The 24,831-nt window shown below is 37.8% G+C and overlaps 1 protein-coding gene across 5 annotated transcripts in view; it reads right to left on the reverse strand.

Moving 5' to 3' along the window:
- rptor (regulatory associated protein of MTOR, complex 1) overlaps positions 1-24,831 on the reverse strand; it is a 165,918-nt gene that overhangs the window by 55,831 nt on the left and 85,256 nt on the right. For all 5 annotated transcript variants that reach the window (XM_012971556.3, XM_012971554.3, XM_012971555.3 and 2 more), the window contains 3 exon segments: positions 16,989-17,147; positions 11,234-11,380; positions 7,079-7,254 (listed from right to left, as the gene is read on the reverse strand). In XM_012971556.3, the coding sequence (XP_012827010.1) occupies positions 7,079-7,254; positions 11,234-11,380; positions 16,989-17,147 (482 nt within the window).

Raw genomic sequence — 24,831 nt, forward strand, 5'->3', positions numbered from 1 at the left:
CTGTTTCGTTATTAACAGAACTAATCACAGAGACTCAGGACAAGTGCCACTCTCTCTAGGTCCCCAGCTTAATTTGTAAAGGCCTTTCACACAACTAATAAAGGACCCCTACTACCTTTAGAAATAGAAATTGCGAGCCTATCAATTAAATAGAAAAGCTTAAGATGCCAAGTCAAAGGTAAATTAACGGCACTGATAGGGTCGACACAAGTCATCACTGACTCACTCTGCGAGTTTATTCATCTCACTATTGCAATTAGAAATGATGAATGCTGGACAAACCATGGGGCATCAGGTTATGAAAGGTCTTCTATTGATTTTTCAAAAGCTTATGGATTATAAAGACAGTACGGGTCAATTAAACCCTCATAAGCAAAGTGCAAAAAACACCACAATGCAACTATTTTTTTTATTCTTAAATTGATGTTTCCGACTGTTGTGCTTTTCATACCATGCTGTAGATACAAAGTGCTTTCTTATATAGAGTGAGAGCCCTGTACTAATTCTAGGTATCACAAATTATTTTGTACAATTGCATCCATTCTATCTTTAAAAATCCACCTCATTAAGCAAGATTGTGTCCATTCTATAGGCCCAGCAAGCCTAATTATTAGCTCCCCTGACACAACACTTATTAACATATCTATTCATGTAATAATGATAAGCTGGATGAGGCAGCAAAATAAAATAAATAAAAAAAATAATAATGTTCACAGGCAAAGAGAAGAATAATAACTTATAAAAATGTGCTGTCCATAATAAGTCCAGTGCAATGCAAGTTTAAAAAGAGCACATTATTAGTGCACTTGTCATCTTAAATCATAACCGACAGAATGGTGTAGATTCAGTGAAAAGCAACATGCAATTCCTAAGTGTTAAGAAACACTATATTTACAAAGCATTATTAATCTTTACTATGGTTACAGCTTGGCAAAAAGAACTGACCAACATTCCTTCCATGCAAAGAGCAAATGATTCCAATCTCCAAATTGTCTCATTATCAGTGATAATCAGATTCAGAGGGGTGTTAGAGCTCAGCACCGCCACTCAGATCTAACATCTCACTGAAGAGGATAGTGTTGACTGTCCAAAGTGCCTATTCCCTAAGCACTCAGGGTTCTACAGAATGTACTGAGCCAGAAGTAGTAATGTTGATCACGTGCATAGAGCAGTGGCCGCTCACTGGAGGGACTGTCGAGATGAAAAGACCAGGTGGGTGAAGTTAGTGACAGGAGTCACATGGAGTTTGTTAGAAATCAGTACTTTAGGGGCAATGGCAAACAGTGACTCTGGATGCTCCATTGCCCACGCATTAAGTAGCTCTGCTAGTAGATAACTAAGCAACCAGAATTGCCTCCCACTGACTTCAGTGGTAATTGCCCAAACAAATGTTGCCCAAAAACTTTTCAAAACAACTGTTTTACCTTAACAGAAATTGGAAGCAATTCTGGGTGACAGTAAACCATTGGCCTAAGGCTATTTCTAGATGGCACGCCTTTACCAAAGTTGCATCTGGAACAAAACAGTGGTGGTCAAAAAACCTCTTTATTATTTTGCAATGCAAGAGTATTACTTGCAATGATATTAAATGAAAATGTCTCTGGTTGATACACAGAACAGTTTTGTAAGACAATTGGTAAAGGGATACTAAAAAGTGGCTATAACCTATTCATAGTTAAAGAAAATCCATATTCCACAACACTTCTGTCATTACTGTCATGATTTTTATGGTGTGATTTTTATTTCTAAACATAGCAAATAATTCACTCTACCATTTAAAATTTTATTCTTGAACCAACAAATGTATTTTTTTTTAGTTGTAATATTGGTGTGTAGGCGCTATCTCAGTGCATTGTGCCTGAGTCTGAGCTTTCAGAAGGAGCCAGCGCTACACATTAGAACTGCTTTCAGGTAACCTATTGTTTCTCCTACTCCCATGTAACTGGAGGAGTCCCAAGCTGGACTTGGATTTCTTACTATTGAGTGCTATTCTGATACCTACTGGGAGCTGCTATCTTGCTCCCTTCCCATTGTTCTGTTGAACTGGGAAGGGGGGATATCACTCCAACTTGCAGCTCAGCAGTACTGTAGTGTGACTGTGAAGTGTGACTGAAGTTTATCAGAGCACAGGTCACATGGCTGTGGCACCCTGGGAAATTAAGAATATGGCTAGCCCCATAGGAAATTTCAAAATTAAATATAAAAAATCTGTTTGTGTTTTTGAAAAACAGATTTCAATGCAGGATTCTGCTGGAGAAGCTCTATTAACTGCGTTCATGACAGTATTCCTTTAAATACCTACTACTCCTGTTGTTCAAATGTTAATAGTAAGGCGGATCAACCCTTTAATCACTTAGAATTACTTCTAGTCCTCTAACCCACTTGGCCCCCGTGTGAAAGCTGCTATTTGTTTTAGAAAAAATGTGATGGTGCTGGCGTACAGCAGGGATATATGCAATAAAAAAGGTGTGGTTTGGGGGGGGGGGGGGGCGAGATGTGCCCAACATACCGGTATATACATGGTAGGAAAATGTAGGGTTTACATGTTCTTTAATGAATAATCTGCTGAAGCTCCAAGAGTACTTGCACATAAGCTATCTTGTTGCTGATTAGCAATACTTTTACTGACTAGCCTGCCTGTTGTTTAAAAGTACAGATGAATGCTGTGCAGAAACCCACAGTTATATAGTAAAGGTGAAGACCCTATTCCCCTTACAACATTGTACTGTTTGCTTAACTGCCCACACTTCTTGTAAAGCGTGACAGTGCACAGGTGAATATGTACAGGGTCGGTTTGTACTGTATCCAAAAGGTCACTCCTCTGTTCTTTCTTATTTGTACAGGGCACAATGGGAACAATGTAATTTTATAGCAAAATACACAGGAGCCTTTGTCTTCTCATCACTTCATTTCACTGTCTATGTGATGGCATAAAAAGGAACATGATTCAATGTCTAATAGAATGGCAAAAAAGCTGCAATTACATTTACACTGTATTATAAAAAAAAAAGCATACAAAGGAGCTCACTGAGCAGAACTTCAGAATTTGATCAGTGGTTTTCTGGCAGGTTTTTAATATGGCTAAATAATGCTTCCTAAAGCAGCCAAGTTACTGAGTCTGATGCACATGTGCTTTATATAAATCAGCCCCTGGAGTGAGCAAAGATGTATACCTCGGCTGATGGATGTTTGATTAACTCCGTACGTTATAAGGCAGATAGAGGTTTCTCTCTGCAGAGGCAGTAAGTGAGTGAGGAGCAATGACAGCCCCCTTGGGCTTCTGTTGGAGATGCAGCAGACACAGTGAGATTGCTGCTTTGAGGTCGGTCCTTCCACAATTGCATTGTGTCTGCTTCTTCTCCAGCTTCCTACTCCCCCCCCCCCCAACGCGGACCCTCAAGGAACCCCCAAAGTGATTGCTGCATCCCTCCTGCTCCAGAACAGGTAAGTGGCATTTATCTGCACAATTACACACACAAACACACATGCAGCACACAATTTAGCAAAGTTGGTTATTTTTTTTTTTGTTGCTTTTTTTCATTTTGCAGTTTTGCATACTCATATACACACAACTTTTAGATGTGTACGCACATGTATTCACAAACACTTACAAACCCATTTTTTCCTAAAAAAAAAAAATAAAAAAAAACTTTATTTTGGCAGCATGACTACTGGATCAGGTATTTTGACCACTAATTACGCTGTCATGACTTATTTTGTTATTACATTGATTTGCAAAATTTTTGTGGTTTTATTGGATTTTTATTGCTGCATTATTGTTCCTGATTAGGGATGGGTGAAATGATTTGCGCAGCGAAAAAATTCCATCGGCTTTTGACACGTGTTGTTTTGTTTAACGCGTGCTTCATTCCTTTGACGCGTGCATTAAAACCCAACACGTGTCACAGAAAGTTTGCGTCAAATTAAGCGGCACGCAACAAATTTTTCTGTGCCCTTAGTAAAAAATTTGCCACGCCAATCATTTCGCCCATCCCTATTCCTGATTTGTCTTTTAGTGTAGCTTTGCCGTTTGGTACTTTGGTGTAGAAAGACGTCTATACCTATATCAGAATATGTACCTTTCAAAAATAGATTGTTTTCTGGGGTCCCTGTACAGTAAGGGGGGTCTTATGACACAGAATATGCTGTTAGGGGCTTCATATTCACTATTTTCATTTTGGGGTCAGTACATACCACAGACTTTGGTATATCTATGCATATTGGGCATCATACTGTTCAGTAGACCTCTGGCGTTCATAATTGGGGTGATTTGCCTTTGTAAAAAAAATGTGCGCAATAAATGCGTCAGATTGCAACATTTTTAGGAGATCAGAGCAGTAAGTTATACAAGGGGAATTTAGTGTAACCATGCAGATGCAGCTCCCATTTTTTTTTTTTTTACCTTTCCTTCCTTTTCTTCTTCTTTTAAGGACCAGTAAAATGAAAATATGTTAGAACTTAATTGTCTTCTAAGGACTCGGGAATAAAAGGTGAGCTTCCACCCAGGGTCAGATGTGTAATTGGGTGCCAGAATTGCTGGATCATTGCTTGGTTACTGGAAACCAGAAGGTCTCCTCTATTGTGTTTAATATTTAATTCTACTATTACTTGCGTGTGTAAGTTATTGCTCACTAGCAGCACATCTAAAGGCTGAATCCCTGATCCTGCATGTTTTATTTATTTTAATGTTAGTTTATACATATAATATTAATACAGGTTTACCCCTTTATTACACATCCCCAATTATTGTATGCTACTAATATAAGACTTATTATCTGGAATACTTGAAATTCTAAACAGAACCAACATGCTCTAAGGCTAAAAAATTACATAAATATGCATTTATGGCAGCTTAGCTTAAGTAAAATGCATTATTAATGACAAATAAAAGGCAAATTAGTCAAAAACTAAAGTAGAACTAAAACCAAAGTAAAGTAGAACTTAAGCCTAATTAAATAACTAGGCTAGAAATGCTGTACATTATGTTTTGGGCTTCTGTATCAGCCCAAGGCAACCATAGCCCTTTAGCAGGGAAGATCTGTGCCTCCAAAGATGCCCAGTAGCCCCCCATCTTCTTTTCTGCTGATTCCCTGCACATGCTCTGTGCTGCTGCCAGTTACTGAGCTTAGGGGCCGACTCACAATATATTGTATGTATAGCATATAAATGTTACCATATAAGGCTGTTCAGTCATTAATTGAGATCATTAGTACATGGCAGCTCTGAAACGACTGCAATTACTATTGGAATTATCAACTTATATGAAAGGCCATGTGCGTGCCACTGACACTTCTAACAAAATCCAAGATGGGGAGCCCCTGCGACAACATTACTACTATAGAGATGTTGAACCTTAAGGCTGGTGCAGTAAGCTCAGTATACACAATATAGCATTTTCATATTTATTTTTGTGGTTAAGTTCTCTTTTAAATAGGTCTACTATAACATTACACTCCATAGCTTCAATAGAGGTATTTCAAATACAGTCTATACAGACTTCTCTAATGCGCTGTACAGATCCTACCTTTCCTACAAAACAAGCCATTGTACTCTTCAATAAGGTGATTAAAGAAGAAAGCTCAACTTTCTTCATCAATCAAAGCCATCATTAAAATGGATAGGGAGAGCATGGAATAAGTGTCCGAGGGTCTAACAATCTCATATCATGAGGAAGAATTCATGACAAAATGCATTGAGATGACTGCCACACAAGCAATGCTAGATTTGTCAGTCTAGTACTTTTACTCTATACAAGACACAGTCAAGCAGAGAATATGACTGATGTTAGTTTGCCCTTATCTTTATATCACCTCACTTTTCCAAACTTTCCAAACACTTATGGAAACCCATCAAGTAGGGTGGGAGAAAAAAAGAAAAAGTTGCATTGATTAGCAAAACAGTGATTTGTAAAGAATCTGGGTTGAGAGCAAATGGAGCTCAGTACATGCTGACAGAATATGATGGAAAAACAGATCAATATGAGTGAAGAGAAACTTGCAGAGTTGAATGAGGCACACAAAGGCAGCTAAAATGATGTAATTAAACAAATGGCAATGGCTTGTAGTGCTAAATACTTTTCTTTTTTAAATGCAACAATGACACCACCTCTACCGTACAAAGAAGTCAATACATCATATAATAGTGTTCCTATGCTTCTAGCTCCATGTAACACAGTGCACTGATATTACAAAGAAATAATCCAGGTACACTACATTCCTGCACCTAAGAGCAATTAATATGTTCATGAAAAGTTTTTATTACGTAAACAAGCTGCTTTGCTATTCTTTGTATAACATTTGTGGTAACAGCACACTTTCCCTGGAGCCTAAGAAAGATTTATTTTGAATTTGGATGTAAATTTAATTTGATTTGATCTGAATTTGGGCAGCAAAGTAGCTGAGAGGGTAGCACTTCTGCCTTGCAGCACTGTGGTCCTGAGATTAACCCCAGGGTCTGTATGTTCTTCTTGTGTTTCCTCCCACACAAATTCATACAGACAGGTTAATTGACTTCTGAATAAATTTTAATAAAGCATGTGAATGATCTAAGGGCCTTAGATCGTAAGCTCCTCTGGGGCAGGGACTGATGTAAATGATGAATAATCTCTGTAAAGTGCTGCAGAAATGTGTCAGCACTATATAAAAATGAACAGGAGGAACCCAGCACACCAAACATTATGGCAGTTGCATTAATGACTAAAGCAGCCAATAGATTAATAATACATTTATTCTATATAGGAAGATAATTGGAATATGGATGCATCAGCTCCGGCTTCAGTTAAGAATTCTGTAGAACACCAATATATTTTAGGTACATTACACAAGATACATCCAAACCTTACTAAATACCTGTTTTTATATGACTTTACTTATATTGGCAAAACTCATACTTACTCAAACATATACTTGCTAGCTCAAGGACCAAGTTTTCATAAAACAAATGAGCCCAACGATAGCAGGCAACTAAGGATCTAGGTTTGGGTAGATCTTTAACAAAGCCCTCTGTATTTATCCTGATCCAGAAATGAAGTATTTTGTGCATCTTTATTTTGTGCTACATGATTGCAGTATGTACTTACCATCTCAGGGCAATCTTAATAGGTGTGGTCAAGCAAGAAGTGAAAAGGTCAGCAGGAAGGTCGGGGTTCATAGGCAAAAGTTCAGCTGCATCACAAGCTGCCAACTGGATGCAATTCTTCATTGATGGTGGCAATGGCATCTGTGCTAATGGGTGGCTTGGGTTAATAGCAGCAACCTACAAAAAAAAAAAAAGAGGTAACAGATAAGTGAAAGAAGTTGTCACAGTTTCTGGCCACAACCCCAAACCTTCAATGATCAAAGAAGCTTAATGGTAAGGACTGGGTTTGCTCCTTGTGCCCCAACACCAAATAAATAATATAAATCTCAGACTACTAATCGTTGCTGTTTGGTTTGTGCAAATGCATAGAGCTTGTAAGGAAAAAATGGGAAAGCAGAAGCTGATTGCATGCAGAGACATTTATTTTCAATCATTTTTATGAAGAATATAAGTAGAAAGTATTGCATGTACAGAAAATTATGATATAATTGGTATTACTGACACCTGGTGGGGTGAAACATGTGACTGGGCTGTAAGTTTATATTATAGCCTTTTAGGGAGGAACAAGGAAATTAAGGTATGTGTCTTTATTTAATGCCAGAATTAATGCCATGCACTATCAAGGACAGCACTGGAACAGAGGAGTGTAGGAGCCCTATAGGTAAAGCGCATCTCTGGAACATGTTAACTGGGAAACAGGTTTAAATAGAGCAGACTGCGTGCAAGAGTCTCCCAAAAGCTGCTTTATAGCGTCTAAAATCCCTTCTGCTCTGTAAAAGGGCATGTGATTTGACAACTTTCCCTTGGGAATAGCCAGAAGAAACAAAAAAAAAACAAAACACAGCAGCCACAGCATCCCTTTGTAAAGGTACTGCAGACATCCAATCTACAGTCAGTTGAAGCCCAGGCTAAAATGGCAGCACAGACTGACCATGAACAAAACAGGACGCACAGACTTTCGTGATTAACTTGGTTCTATGGAAAAGGACCTGCAACACCATTTTCAGCAGGGTCTAGCTGACCTGGCAGCAGTTATAAAGCGATCGGTAATCGCACAGAGTGACTAGAAACATGTCAGGAGGAACTGACTGATACCATCAATAAGTCTGAAGTAACTATACAGTACCACAGAGGCAGTCCAGACATTACAGGATGCCCAAGAGGACCTGGAGAATAGGTCCCAAAGCTCAAAACACTCTACTTTACGGCCAAGGTAAAAATAATCCAGGCTGTGACAAACAGCCTGATCTGCTTGAATCAATCGATTCCAGAACTGATCACAGATTTATCATGGATACACTTCATATAGTTGTTCCTATGTAAGCTCCTTGTTACACATAATGGAGTCGCTACTTTTATCTGCAAAACACCAGAGAATCCTTGCTAGCTACAGTGCTTCAGTACAGCCGTCACAAATATGGAACTGCATAATAGAACATTAAAAAATTACTGTCATGGCAAAACATGTTTTTTTCAAAATGCATCAGTTAATAGAGCTCAAAAACAGATTTAATTTTGAAGAACCAAGCAATATATGTAAAAAGTTCCTGATTTTAAATGGCCACTAGTGTTTTAAAAATTATATGAGGCAGATTCAATGTCGACAAACAAAAGGTCATGCACCTGGGATGTAAAAATATGGAAGCCACTTATACCCTTAATGGGGTTGTATTAAAGGGGCATAGATTCATGGGAGGAGGGGGTCATTCTTCCACTTTACAGCATGCCAGTAGGGTCCATCTAGAATATGCAGTTTTTGTCTCCAGTGCTGAAAGGGGATATTGCTGAATTAGAGAGGGTCCTAAAAAGGGCAACTAAGCCCTTCAATATTGAGCTGGATGTTTTTTTTTGCAAGATATGCAGGGTTATTGAAAGGGACTGGTCCAAATGCCATCTTGCCAGGAAAAAAAATTTCCCCTCTGAGAAAAATTGGAGAGGCTTCAGAAGGGTTTTTGTCTTCCAATGGATTAACTAGCAGTTGGGCAAATCTTATATAAACATAACAGGTTGAACTTGATGGACATGTCTTTTTTTCACCCTAATTTACTATGTTACTATAAAACATTTTACCTCCAGCTCCAAACCATTCTATCTGAAAGGCCGAGCTAACAACTCAACCTTGGTATAGTATCATAGTATTAGGGAGACTTGTTGGGTGCAGTAGAAGCAGAAATTTTAGGCTACAGCTGGATCTATGGACACCACTACTCTCTCTGGTTTCCAACCACTGCACCAAGAATATGTTTTATTCTATTTTTACTAACCTTATTAATATCACATTCTATAATCAGATGTTTGTTTTGAAAGTAAGAGTACAATTATTTGGACGATGGTGAGTGCCAATTACAGGCCATTGCTGTGCAGAATGCAATTTGGGAAATGCTGGTCTTAGCAGATGAGAAATAAATGAGCCGTTCTTTAAAGTCTCAGAGCTCATCATTAGGAAGAACCAAGTAAAACATTTGCTACTCAATGCATATTTATGCAAACATTCCACTCAGATACCCTAGGAGAAGGATGCTGAAGAGCAGAAAACATGTTGATAGACAGCATGGAAGACGGTTGTTAGAAAAAGACTTCAAAATGTCCCATTTAAGTAGCAAATTTTAACACATGCAGAACCAAGATGATAAATATATAAATGTTCTAATTGACTCTGATCACCTGAACATCTCAGACACTGAAACTTCAATTTGTGTTATTATTTGTGAAAATAAAGCAACTATTTGCCAATATTTTTTCTAGGCATGGAACCTGTTATCCAGATTGCTCCGGACCTGGGGATTTCCGAATAAGGGACCTTTCCAAAAACATTTAAACATTATATAAACCCAATAGGATTGTTTGGCCTCCAATAAGGATTTATTATATATTAGGAACAAGTACAAGGTACAGTTTTATTATTACAGAGAAAAAGGAAATCATTTAATCAAAAAATTTTAATTATTTGATTAAAATGGAGTCTGTGGGAGATGGCCTTCCCGAAATTTGGAGCTTTCTGGATAACAGGTTTCCAGATAATGGATCCCATACCTGTACATTGAAACTAGACATTTGGAAGCCTGGAACACTTGCAGATGTTTAGATTCATCATAAGTAAGGGATTAGGTACATTATATATTAAACAATATACAGTACTTCCTTCTTTAAATTATACAGAGAATAATGCGCTCCATACTGTAAAATATAAGGATATTAAATGGTAAAGTGATGCATATATACTGATTATTGAAATCTAAGATCATGTCTAAAATCATCATATTTTAAGGTGATCATGATAATGCACAAAGTCCATTAAGCACATATTAAAATTTCTACTAAGATCTTGGGTTTTATAAAGACAACATCGCCAATTTGTTCTGTGCTCATATACAAGGAACTTCATAAAAACCTTTCATTTGGGGGTGGCCTCAATTAAACAATATATTTATAGTGTTAACTATTAGTCAATGCGATTGCCTGTGGCCATTTATACAGATCAAGTAGTAAAACTTACGACCCCAGAACTCCATAACAGTCTTTAGCCATCAGAGGACATCAAAAGATGGAGTTAAGCATGCTGTTATAGGGTTACAGTCTAGAAATCCTTGTCTTTCAGTACTACACTTTGTATGTAATAGTTATGATATAGATTTATAAAAGAATTATATAATATATACACACACATTTTCTGGCACTCAAAGGTAAAATCCTATATAATGTAATTGTCAGTTTACAGAGGTTTAGGCTCCATTCACATTATCTTACTGAGATTTCTGTAATGTACAGTCAATAGGTGAATTATGTACATGAATTTCCTTAATAGGCTCTCTCAGAAGCATATAATATACATGTGAATCACTTTTTCCCTCCCCGCTCACTCAGCAGATTGTTACTGGACCTACATTCCCATTCTTTATTTCAAATAAAAAAAAATTCCAGCTAAGATTCCACTAACACTCTTTGCAGCTATTATACTGTGACTTATTTCCCCATGACTGCATTGTTCCCCATAAGATTCTACACCAATAATTACAGCAAAAAGCTGTGAGTGATAATTTATTTTTCTCATGCTGAAGAGAATCTGCAGGAAGACCAGGAGTTCCTGAATAGATAGATACTTATTTGCATATAACAGAAGAAGATTCTGCTGGGAATTGATGAATTACAATCTTACCTCAAGCTCTTGCTCTCTCTGTAGTGCAAATTGCTTGAAAGACTTGACAATGAGGCCGGCATTTGAGCAGTCATATACAAAGATAGATGGGCTTCCCATCCAGGTCTGTAGGTCATATATAGAAAGAGGAATATACTGCGTGTAATTCTAAAAGAGAGAAAAATTGAATTAGAAAGCTGTAGAAGCAAGTGAACGTAGATCAGGTCATTTTGGGCTTACTTACAAGGTGATGGGACAAGGAGTAAAATGTACATTTGCAAATGGTATAGTATAACTATCTGCCCTGTTAATAAGATTAAAACTTAGACCTTGCTAAAGCTTTTGATACAGTATCCCACAAAAGGTTAATGGTAAAAATAGGAAATATTGACCTGGAACATAATATTTGCACTTGAATAAAGAACAGGCTGAAATGATAGATGGGTGGTAAATGAGGGGTGGTAAATGGAATATTTTCTAATTGGGCCAGTGTTGTTAGAAAGAGGGGTGGTAAATGGAATATTTTCAATAATATAAAATATAAAAATATAAAATATAAAAGAGGGGTGGTAAATGGAATATTTTCTAATTGGGCCAGTGTTGTTAGAAAGAGGGGTGGTAAATGGAATATTTTCAATAATATAAAATATAAAAATATAAAAGAGGGGTGGTAAATGGAATATTTTCTAATTGGGCCAGTGTTGTTAGTGGAGTACACCAGGTAAACGAGCAAAATGAGGTTTAATGTTCAAAAGCTATACACTAAATGGTAGTGGGTTGTTCACTGGAGGACAAACACCTTAAGCTGTCCATGCTGCCCCCTATAGCATTATATGGAAATCCACTGTCACCACTGGTTCAAAGGGTTCTCAGTCAGAAACAAACAAGCTTTTTGGGCTGAAACCAGCCTAGGCAATGTTAGAAATGTATCTGCTGAAGGAAATATGCCAGCAGAGAAGCTGCCTGCTGCAACATTGACCTTAGTTTTGCCATTCACATAAATTAAAAAAATCCAAATGCAAATGAGTCAGTAAGGCAAAGGGTAATTTATGGTTTTCTGTCTTCTAATTTACTTGTTCTGTTTCTAAAGGCATACCTAAAATCCCTGCCATCAACTTGTTTTTGCCAAAATAAAAAGTATGACAAGTTACTTTTGCACTAAAACCCCAACTCCCCAAAACCATTTGGCATGTTACACAACACTTACAAAAATGCATGCCTTCTTCTAATCAACAATACTTACACAAAATACATTCAGAACTTTTACATTTCAGGTGTGTCATTTTGTCTGCTCTTAGGGACCTTATGGGCAATGAACTACCTATTAGAATCCCTAAAGGGGTGGTTCACCTTCTGGTTAACTTTTAATATGTTATAGATTGGCTTATTTTTAGCAACTTTTCAATAGGTCTTCATTTTTTTTTTATCATTTGTGAATTATTTGACTTTCTTTTCAGACTCTTTCTAGCTTTCAAATGGGGTCACTGACCTCAGCGGCCAAAAAGACTTGCTTTGTGAGGGACCAATTAGTTCTACCAGATAGCAACTGAAATTCCAAACTGGAGAGCTGCCAAACAAAAAGCTAAATAATTCAAAAACCACAAATAATAAAACGTGAAGACCAGTTGCAAATTGTTCCAGAATGAAACTCCCAACATTATATTAAAAAGTGAAGGGAACTACCCCTTTAATACCCATGTACTAGAACAGCAGTCTTCCACTGTAACTTGCCAGAAAAGATGGTGGCATAATCCAGTACAGGTATAGGACCCATTATCCAGAATGGTTGGGACCAAGAGTATTCCGGATAAGGGATCTTTCCGTAATTTGGATCACCACACCTTAAGTCTACTAAAGAATCAATAAAACAGTAATTAAACCCAATAGGATTGTTTTGCCTCCAATAAGGATTAATTATATCATAGTTGGGAGTACAAAGCACTGTTTTATTATTACAGAGAAAAAGGAAATCACTTTTAAAATTCTGACTTATTTGATTAAAATGGAGTCTATGGGAGATGGGCTTTCCGTAATTCAGAGCTTTCTGGATAACGGGTTTCCGGATAAGGGATCCTATACCTGTACCAAATTAGCAGTAGCCAAGTGGAATTTAGAAACTCTAGGGATGGTGGCAGGGAGCTTCTCTGCATAGTGTATTAAAACTTTAGCTTTCTTTGATCTTAAATAGGTGCTTCTACATATGTTTATTAGTTATTAATATCTCCATGACACCTGTAGTTACCTGAACAGCACCAAAAATGAGAAACCTGCAATTCCCACTGATAGCAATCGTCTTTCAGCAGAACTGATGTAGCTACATAGGTCCTGAATAAAAAGCTTACTGAGCCAAGGAAATTATTCTGCTGAAAGCAAGCTGTAGTGAGTCCGTCGATTTGGGGGCCAACCCAATCAATACGTGGCTCAGCATCAGTCAATTATGTATCAGGTAAGCTTGAAAATCAGTCAGTTAAGGACTGAATTAACGCACTGGCACGTATCAAACTCGCCCAACGGATACCTGGAAGATTTCCTCCAGACTCAACATTATACAACCATGTGCAGAATGCTTATCCGTATCATAAAATACCTTTTATGGAGGAACCAATACATAAACATTAACCAAAACAAATATCCAAGTATGCTAAATCAAGTTTACATTTAATAAGATAAAAACACAATTTTTACACAAATCAGTACAAAAACCTTTATGACTAAACAACAATTGACCATTATGTATGGATGTGAGATAGGAAAAATGTGTGGAAATGATTAAGTATCCAAGATAAACACATAAAGTGAACACCGTGCAGGCAGATTTGTGGAATTTTCAGTTTCCATTTTCAGTCGCAACAGGATGCACTTTGTTCTATGGGGCTCTAGAAAACCACTATGAAATAGTCTAGAAATATCCAGCTGTTTTTCTCTGCAGGCAAATGATGCATTGATTTATAATTTTTTTTTTTATCAAAGGCTCAATAAAGAATTTTCTCTCAGTATAAGAGAATTCTGTAACAAATTTAGGTGAGGACAGTGGACAAACTGAAGAATGGCAATATCCACAAAATAAGAGAGCAAGAGAAAGAGTAGGTCAAGAGCAAAGGGGAAGCTCAATTAGTTTAGGAGAGAAATGTGTAATAGGAAAAGGGAGAGCTTAATTGCTATACGAAAATGAAGCAGCAACCAGAGAAAGGTCGGATAAACTAGGATTTACATGCTTATGAAATGTAAACACTACAACACACTTTCAGACAAATTGCTTCTTATATCATGCTGAGAAAGTGGCATTGGGGGTGGGTTATGTGGCAGAAGCAGAGTTTCTCATGCTGAAAAAATGCATGAAGTAACTGAAAACTAAGCAACTAAATAGTTAATTGTGATGCTCATTTAAGCACAGCGTTAAAAATCCAACCCTTTGATGAATAGTACAAATTAAAAACAGGGATCATTAAATTAACAACCCAATGTTACTTAGTGCCCAGGCTCCAGCTTGAAGGCAACCACTGGGCTAAGCATATCCTCTGGAATCCTCCATTATTAATGGCCCCATGTATGCTACAGATGGCTTATCAACAGCCTGCAATCAGTCAGCATATCTCTGCCTCTTACCTAACAGACAGAAGGTACATCCTTGGTTAGAGGGAAATTCATCTTGGGTTTTAATTCGTAATCCAAAGGACTGCACATTTAAATTCATAGCATGCAGTTACGCTAGAGTATTTTGTGTGTATCAATAAATATTGCAGCTTAAGATTAGAGAAGATGAGAAAGAAAAAAAGCTGTGGAGCCTCTGTAGATGCTGTACCAGTTCTTCAATAAAACATCAACAGTATTACTCATAAAGTGGCAACTGGTAAACTACCCACATCTTCTAAAGGGCAACGGTACTCATGGAAAAATGATCGGTATCTAAAACAAAGACTGGTATTAAGCTGCAAACAAGATCTCTGCTATCAGAGCCTTCAAAAACTGCACCGTGGCTCTACTACAGAAATACAAGCAGTTCTTGTCCTGGTCTGTAATGTTAACAGAAATAGCTCCAAGGAAAAACCGTTTTAGTGCTTTCATCCTCCAAACCTTGGAATCGATGATCTGCTTTTTACAATATTTACAAAAATGAATGTCTGCCCTTGGTTCTATCACTTTACAGTGGTTCTCAAAAGTTTGTGAACCCTTTAGATTTTTATATGAATGTGACCTAAAAACATCACCTGATTTTCAAACAAGACCTCAAAGTAGATGAAAAAAACCTAGTTACACAAATGAAATTATATTTGGTCATTTACCGGTAATTATAAAAAAAAAAAAAAAAAAGATCCAATAATCCAGAAAAAAAGCTGTTGATTCCCACAAAGCTGTAAAAAAGTTTACAAGATTATCTCTAAAGATCAGACTGATTGTGTACAGATGGAGGAAATTCTAGGCCGTTTTTACCTATCAAAGATAACTCCAACTGCAAGGCATCTAATAGTCTGAGCAATTATAAAGGAACCCAGGGTAACTTCTAAGCAACTGAAGGCCTGTTAATGCTTAAGAGTCAACCATCAGGAGAACAATGAACAGCAATGGTGTGTATGGCAGGGTAGCAAGAAAAAAGCCACTGCTCTCCCCCAAAAATATTGCTAATCATCTACAGTTTGCTAAAGATTATGTGGACAAACTAGAATACTGGAAGAATGTTTTGTAGATGGATCAAGCCAAAGAGAATTTTTTGGCTTAAATGAGGAGAGTTACATTTGGAGAAAGAAAAACACTGCATTCCAGTATAAGAACCTTATCCCATCTGTGAAACATGGTGGTGGGAGTGTTCGGGTTTGGGCCTGTTTTGCTGCATCTGGGCCTGGACAGCCTGGAGCAATGAATTCTGAACTATACCAGAGAATTCTAAAGGAAAATGTCAAGACATCTGTCCGTGAACTGAATCTCAAGAGACTGAGTGGGTCATGCAGACTGAGTGGGCCATGCAGCAAGACAACAGGTCCTAAAAAAGTTGTTCTCCCAAAGAATGGTTAAAGAAGAATAAAGTGAATGTTCTGGAATGGCCAAGTCAAAGTCCTGACCTTAATCCAAATGAAATGTTGTGGAAAGACCAAAAGCGAGTGGTTCATGTGAGGAAACCCACCAATATCCAAGAGCTGAAGCTGTTCTGTATGGGGGAATGGGCTAAAATTCCTCCAAGTCGATGTGCAGGACTGATCTACAGTTACCACAACCGTTTAATTGCAGTTATTGCTGCACAAGGGGGTCACACCAAATACTGACAGCACGATTCACTTACTATAGCCACACAGATATGGTATTGGATCATTTTTTTTTTAATAAATACATGACCAAATATAATAATTTTTGTTTAATTTGTTTCACTAATTTACTTTTAGGACTTGTTTGATAATCAAATCAAGTTTTAGGTCACATTGATTAAAAATATGAATGTGTTGAGCCAACAGTGATACTTGGATACTGCGTATTGGGCATTCTGAACCCAGCTTCCTCCTTGGTCCTGAACTCAACGCCAGTAAAGGCCGTGGGGGCCTTAATGCTACATCATCACCTTCCTGTGCATGTTTGAAAAATGCCCTGAGCTGCGCTGCATTAGTTGCATTAATGCCAGAGCATTTTTGGTATGGCCAGTTGCTATAAAAAAATTAACATATATTATATTCTTGTATACAGATTGACAGATTACAGACTAGTGTTTTGTTGCAGATAAAAGCAATTTAGTAACAGAGGAAAGAAAAAAAAAATGAGTGGCAAGGACTCATCATTCATTTGTACCTACCTTATTAAAGACCCAGATTTCCCCGTTGACTGTAGGTCGGGGAACCCCATGTCCATTATAATGGAACAGCACCCTTTCCTCCTTGGCATTCCTTCTCAGCGAAGTGCAGAGTTTTTTAACCTCATCCACAGTTGGATCCAGACTCTGTTTGTACCGAGCCTAGGAAAGAAAGGGTAGTTTTAGCACTGTAGAAAAGATTTTTCTTTACATCACAATTAATTCATGAAAATTAGAACAATGCCACACAATTCAAAACCATTCCTTTTTTTTTTTTTTTTTTTTTTTTTTAAAAAGTGAGAAGACTATATAGTGCCTGTGCAGTAGGTTAGCTCTTTGATCAATTCTATGTGTTTTATAACACTGCAATGCACAAAAAAAGCACAAGCAAGCTGCTCCGCTATAGGATGTGTGGAGAGTTTGGGTATTGTACCCCTAAAACTGTAGGAGGAGAAGCATTTAGAAAATAGGGGGGAGCGCTAAGAATAAGAAAAAGATTAAGAAGCGGAATGTTTTAAAACCAACATAATAAGATTAAGAATAAGATTTAGGGATGCACCTAATCCATTATTTTTGGCTTCGGCCAAACCCCAAATCCTGTGTGAAAGATTCGGCCAAAAACTGAACCGAATCCTAATATGCATATGCAAATTAGGCTACAGAGGGTTAAATACACTAAAGGTATAGGATCAGTTATCCGGAAACCTGTTATCCATAAAGTTACAAATTACATTTAAAAATTGTTTTTTTTTTTTTTTTTCTGTGATTAAAATATGAGAATAAAACAGTACCTTGTACTTGATCCCAACTAATATATAATTACCCCTTATTGGGGGCAGAACAGCCCTATTGGGTTTATTTAATGGTTAAATGATTCCCTTATCTCTGTAATAATAAAACAGTACCTGTACTTGATCCCAACTAAGATATAATTACCCCTTATTGGGGGCAGAACAGCCCTATTGGGTTTATTTAATGGTTAAATGATTCCCTTTTCTCTGTAATAATAAAACAGTACCTGTACTTGATCCCAACTAAGATATAATTACCCCTTATTGGGGGCAGAACAGCCCTATTGGGTTTATTTAATGGTTAAATAATTCCCTTATCTCTGTAATAATAAAACAGTACCTGTACTTGATCCCAACTAAGATATAATTAACCCTTATTAGAAGCAAATCAATCCTACTGGGTTTATTTAATGTTTAAATAAGATTCAGATTATGGAAAGATCCTGAGGTCCCTGTATAACTGAAAAAAAGCTAGAAAGAAGCAGTTTATGTGAAGATATTTAGGTTTCACTTTAATGTCAAGAGATTAAGCTTGACTAGTGCTTGATAGCTGGTGATCCTTTGGTATTTATGGCAATAAGGAAGCATATTCCATGATTTTATGAATATGCAGCTATTTATTGCAACAAAACCTATTGACCTGTTCCCTATTCATCTGAATAGAAATCACAAGTACACCAGGTGACTGTCACTCACATATGACAATGGCTATTCAAATGAATGTGTAATAACTAGGGATGCACCAATTCCAGGATCCGGTTTTTACCCCTTCCCGATCCTAATTGGCATATGCTAATTAGGATTCGGTTAGGTATTCGGCTGAATCCATCAGGGTGGGCTTGGGGTGTCTGCCAAACCCAAAAAACTGGGTTTGGTGCATCCCTAGTAATAACTAACTGTAAGCTTAGCCATTAACTGCTTGGGTAACAAACCAACTGGTGTCACTACACATGTGAGTGTCCTTAAGCAGGAATGTAAGGCTGATGCCACACGTGGCGTTTTTCCGCTGCCTATTTTCTCAGCCCAAAAACGCCGCACAAGCCACACAGCCCCTGACTATGGCGTTTTTCAGCCTAGTACTGGTGACGTAGCAAATCCCGTTTCCCATGGAGCTAATAGTGCGAAATAGTAAAAAAACGCAGCGTATTTCCGCTAGGTCTGGCATCTGCCTTTGTGTATACATAGGAATAGGTTGCTGTGCAAATAAGGGCGTATTTCGGCAAACGCTTGAAAAATCCGTGGTAAGGCGTTTTCTAGCGTATTTCCGCATTGTGTGGTTTCCTTCGAGTCTTTTCAAGTTATTTCTATGGATGATGATTTCGTGCGTTTTTCAGCTGCCGAGAGAATTGGAAAATACGCAGCGTAAAAACACCACGTGTGGCATCAGCCTACAGCTGCCTGTTATCCAGCTGTACAACATTCTGTAGTCAGCACATCCCTTCGGGCAAAGTACTGATGGAAACGGCTAATCCAAGTGACGTCAGAGACACTGCAGGCACCCTGTTTTCATTGCTACGGTAAATGGATTGGATTAGAATGAAAATTCATTATATAGAGAAGTCCACAGAGGATGAGTACAAACTACAAATCAAAATGTTACAGAGTAATGCAATTTCTATAATGTAAGTATTTTCCCCCAGTACTTCACTCTAACTTGCTTCATTTGCAGATATGTGCAAGGGCCCAGTGCTATATCCCTCTAGACCAAACTCATTTCACAAAATGTTTCAAATGAATTTTAAAAAAAGACACAGCTGCACTGTTGGATATCATCTCAGCCCCCACCATTTGAAAGGATGCTTAATAAACCTGATTTTGCTTATCATATGGACTGCTTGGAAGCTGCTCTCAATAGAGAACGTCAAGCTCACTTGGACAAAGTATGTGCAAACACTATCCTCTACACGACAACAAGACATTAACTACATATTCGGGTTTACTACTTGGTATATGTCAGAGAAGCTAGCGGGGAGAAATCCTTTAACAAATGTAATCTAAATATATGGGGGTCCTCACTAAAGTACTGATAGAATTCTAGTTGAAATAGGAGGGGCTCCAGGGAAGGAAAGCAAATTATTAATGTTTAGGGTAACTAGATGTATAATATGTGATGTGGATCATTGAAGAGGGTCAAAGAAAGAGTGTGTAGACCCAACTCAATCTATGTACATAACCCTATTCATGAATGTAATGGCATGTTATATTTAATGTGTATGTAATTTACTGGTGCAAATAAAAATTATTTAAAAAAAAAATAAAAACACAGCTTGCTACAGCCTTTAAAGCAGAAGGAAATTAATTTTGGCATTTTACTGCCAATCGAACACTATATTTATTCTGCAGAAAGATTTATCATACCTGAGTAAACAGTCCTAGAAGCTTTCTCTGTATGTTTAAAAATGCAGCTGCCATTTTAGCTTGGTCTTCATAGCTTCCTGCATGCAGATTAGTCTATACTTCAGATTACTCATTCCTAAGGTGGGGGGGGGGGTGAGTTTTATGCATTATTATGGGAGGGGGGAGCAGGAGAGGGGAGAGAGCTGCACAGATTCTGGCCCCAGGAATGAAGGATTTTTCTGAGAATAAGTCAGAAATCCTGTGTTTCTTTTGATAGAGGACTGCAGCATTACAGCAATGTGCAGCACTGTGCTTATGGCTGTATTTACATAGACCTTTCTCCTCTCTCCCCTCTCCTGCTCCCACCTCCTAACAGAACGCTAAGTACTCCCTCCCCCTCCCTTAGGATTGTGTGATATAGCTATAAGCTATAATAGCTAGAGAGTACAGGAAAGAAGCTACCTAAAATGGCAGCTGCTATATTGAGCAAACAGAGAAAGCTTCTAAGGGCTGTGGCACACGGGGAGGTTAATCTCCCCAAAATGCCATCCTACCGGCGATTTACATCGCCGGTGGGAAGGCATATGTGGCGCCGCAATTTCCCCGAAATCGCGGTAGTTACCTTGAGAGGAAACTTCCACGATTTCGGGGAAATCGCGGCGCCGCGTATGCCCTCCCACCGGTGATTTACATTTTCACTGGTAGGATGTAATTTCAGGGAGATTAGTCGCCCACGACACGGGAGATTTGTCACGGGCGACTAACCTCCCCGAGCGCCACAGCCACTCAGGTATGATAATGGTTTCTGCAGAATAAATATATTGTTCTAGGTGGCACTAAAATACCAAAATGACTTTCCTTCTCCTTTAAGAACCAGACCCAAGGAACAGAAAGGGATAAACTAATATTGCTTAGAATTAAATGTTCTTCTATTATGCAAAAAAAAAAAAAGTTTTTGGATGGAGGACTTTAAATCTGTTAAACTAACTATTCTGTTCTCCCAGACACAACACACAATATTGAATGCAAAGCAAAATGCTTGTAAATGCTGGATGTGCATATTGGATTTATGGTTGCTGCCAAGGATACTGAAAGTAGTTCTAGCGGACTCTTCTTGCAGAAAGTGTATGCCAAATCAATAAGCTCTTCGGAGCAGTCGCTCGGTGACACTTTTACATGGGACACTAGGAATTATTTCAGCCAGATATTTAGTGCATTCCGGATAATAAACGACACTATCCTTTCTGATATCACATTTTCTTTTGGTATAAGAAATACAGGAAAGAAAACATTTTAAATTTTAGACTTTAGTCTGTTCTTAATCACATATAAAGAAGTCCCCTATGTTTAAAAGGGAAGTTTAGGCAAAAAATGCATCTACTGCTTCTCCACCTAAAAAGAATCATATTAGCACTTTACATTTGTTAGAAAATGTGTACTGTTTCTTTAAATAAGTCATCTTGTGTAGCTCAATTAACTGTTCGTCACCTCTGAGAACTGAGCTGCACAAGGTTGCTTATTTTAAAGAAACAGTACACATATTCCAAATAAAGTATATTGCTTCTTTTTAAGTGGAGAAGCAGAAGATGCATTATTTTCTTTTGCCTTTACTTTAAACAAAAACAGTAAACTAACACAAACTATCAGAGGAACCAATCATTTATCTAGATGTGACAATTACACAGTTATACTGTACAAGATATATAATGCTGTATTTTTAATACAGTGTAAAACCAGGGTATATTTATTGCTATTTATATTTTTATCACAGCACAATTTAATACTGTTCATCGCCATCATGGAAATCACCAAGCATGCACCAACCAATATACAGGTTTTGTGTAGTGGTTCAGTTACAGTTCATAATTCAGTAACATAAGTCGAAGAAATAGTAGTAATAGTAGTAATAGAATAGAATAGTAATAGAAGTAATAGCTTTAAAATTCTAACCCATGTAAGAAACAAAAGGCCCAGGAGCAGTAACCTATAGCAACCAACAAGATGTTTGCTTTTAAACATAACCCCATTTACCTATTAATGTAAATACAGCCCACTATAGTGCTGCATGCAATATGGTAAATCAAAATAAATTGGTACCTCTCAGGTAGTCGCCTAAGAAAGAAGCAATTCTCCCTGCTTGCCTGCCGCCATTTCATTGTCTCCTGAGGAAGGCAGCCGCGAGTGCCATTGTCACCTGTAACAGATGGGCACTTGACCTTTCAGCACAGAAATTGAATGTGCAGCTAAGGCGTGTGACCATCACGCTTGGGGGTGAACTTGCAGGAACGCACAGCATATGCACGCTGCAAACTGCCTGTCAGCACAGCAGCCACCTATTTTACTGTTTTTACAGTCAAGGGAGAAAGAAAGCTCAGAAAAGTGAAGGGGACAGAGCTATACCATAAAGTATCTAATGCGAGCTGCAGTTCTGAACTTGTGATTTAAAAACAATATCAGACTGAATGTTTGGAGAAAGGTATGTTACGTTACTCTGGGCACTATTTAGTAATTTTAGAGATTAAAAAGGTTTACCTCCCCCCAAACTAAGGGGACCAATTCAATATTTAGAAAGGTGGAATTATTAGAAAGGTGGATAGGGTAATCTGTTGTAAGGACCCTATATGCCTAACACTGTATTTGCCACATGCAATGTTGCAGCTGTCTGATCATAAGTTGTTACATTTCAGAAAGACTTGTTATGATAACAACATATGGTTCTGTATAGTGTTGAAGTGGAAATCACCACATCCTCCCACTTTAGCCAAGATTTGTACCAGAATAGAAAACAATAAAGGATTTGAATCCAGAATCCAAAATCAGATGACTCGATTTGTGGCAATATGGACTCCTTGGGAAATACAAAATATTACCTAAAGAACAAAACTGCTCCCCATTCACTCTTGGCATATCCTGCGAGGACAACCACAAGAATATGGAAATCCCAACTTGCAATATTGAAATGATGTACCTCAACATATACTGTTATACTTAAGCTACTCTGGTCATCATATTTACCTGATTGCTCTATCTATTTCTCACATTGTTTTACTCTTTCTCTTCTCTCTGCTAACAAACTGGCTGGCACACTACAATTAGAGAATATCTAATGAAATTTGTTTAATAAAAATTATAAGTTACTAAAACATATGATGGTTCTGACCCTAGGTCACAGATTGTAACTTGGGCCTGTACCCATTTGCTGTACACTACAACTAAGCCTAAAGTGGTCATTAGCATATACAAGATTTTGCCCAATCAACATTTGTCAGAGCCTTTATCCGAGCACTGGATAGTGTATGGTCACGGCAACCAAGCCTTGATCAGATATTAATTGGGGAATAATTTGTTTTGATTCTGTACACATGCTAATATGGTGCTGATTGGTCAACACAGTCAGCAGCTCATGCATGGACAGCTTAACTGTCAGTGATGCCAATTCCAGAAGATTCTTAATGACACACAAGAGCTAATCATTCAGTATGGAAAATCTTCTAAGTCTCTTATAAACTAAAATGAGAAATCAAAACACCGTCTTTTGTATAACTAAATGCATGTTGCAAATGTTTTTGGCTGCAATTTTAGCACAATTTGGGTGATGTTTCAAATCTGCGATCCTTGCTACAGTCTTAGAGCCGGGTTAAAAGAATGGTTAACAACCTCTGGTCTTAACAGTAGAGAATAGGAGCAAATACTTGAATTCCGAGGGAACACACTCAGCTCATGAATATAACAGAATGGTCATTCAGTAGGAATGCAAACTTATTTTAAACTATAAGTGTAAAACCTTCATGGTGTCTGTAGAGAGACTTCCCACACATTTTACATTGTCCCTCTCTGTTTTATTTAATCCAATGTTTAGCTTCCATTGCCACAGAAGTTCCAAATAAACCCAGAAAAGGCTTACAGGCAATTATGCAGAGGGAACTGATCTGCAGTATCTGTGCCTAATTAAAACTCTTTCCGCACTGCCCATGCTTTACATTTTTCTCAATTATTTTACAACTAAAGAGATTTGTAAAGGAGCAACGCTTTCAAATTAATTCAGACCCTGACTGGTTTAGAACAGGCGTGTCTGTTTTAGAAAAGTACAGATTGCATTAGACACATCAAGTGCTCAGTATCCAAAACCACTGCTAAAGCAAAATCTGGGTTAACCCATTCACAGCTCATAAAGTGAACAAAGTCTCACTCCTGACTACTTATTTCCACTTACATTTGTCAATCTGACTAATACACCTAATTATTCCGATGTGGTGGGGACCTTTAGGGCCAAGTAATATCAAATTAACTTTTGGACAGTAACAATCAGGAAACTAGCTCCAAGTAGAAGAAAAAACTATGGTTTGAATCCTTCAGTCTGGCATTTTGACCCATCTTTAACAGAGCATAAGGTTAATCCTTCAATTTCAGAGGTAAGCAATAAGCTACCTAGTATGGTAGGCCCTATATTAATAGCCTGGAGAAGCAGGGAGGTGAAGATGGGAATACTAAAAGCTGGCACATAAAAACTACCCACCTTCACAAGTACATGTTTTTGCAATTGTCATTTTTCTTATTTAACTTTCTTCACTCAGGGAATTATAATTCCATTACCTTGAAAACCGTTTTCTCCTGCACACCAATATGTACTTCATAAAAGAACCATTCCCCATTTCACCTCTAGTACAGTGGTGCTTGAAAGTTTGTGAACCCGACCTAAAACATCATCTGATTTTCCA

This window comes from Xenopus tropicalis, chromosome 10 (genome assembly GCF_000004195.4).
Source record: "Xenopus tropicalis strain Nigerian chromosome 10, UCB_Xtro_10.0, whole genome shotgun sequence".
NCBI classification, from domain to species: domain Eukaryota; kingdom Metazoa; phylum Chordata; class Amphibia; order Anura; family Pipidae; genus Xenopus; species Xenopus tropicalis.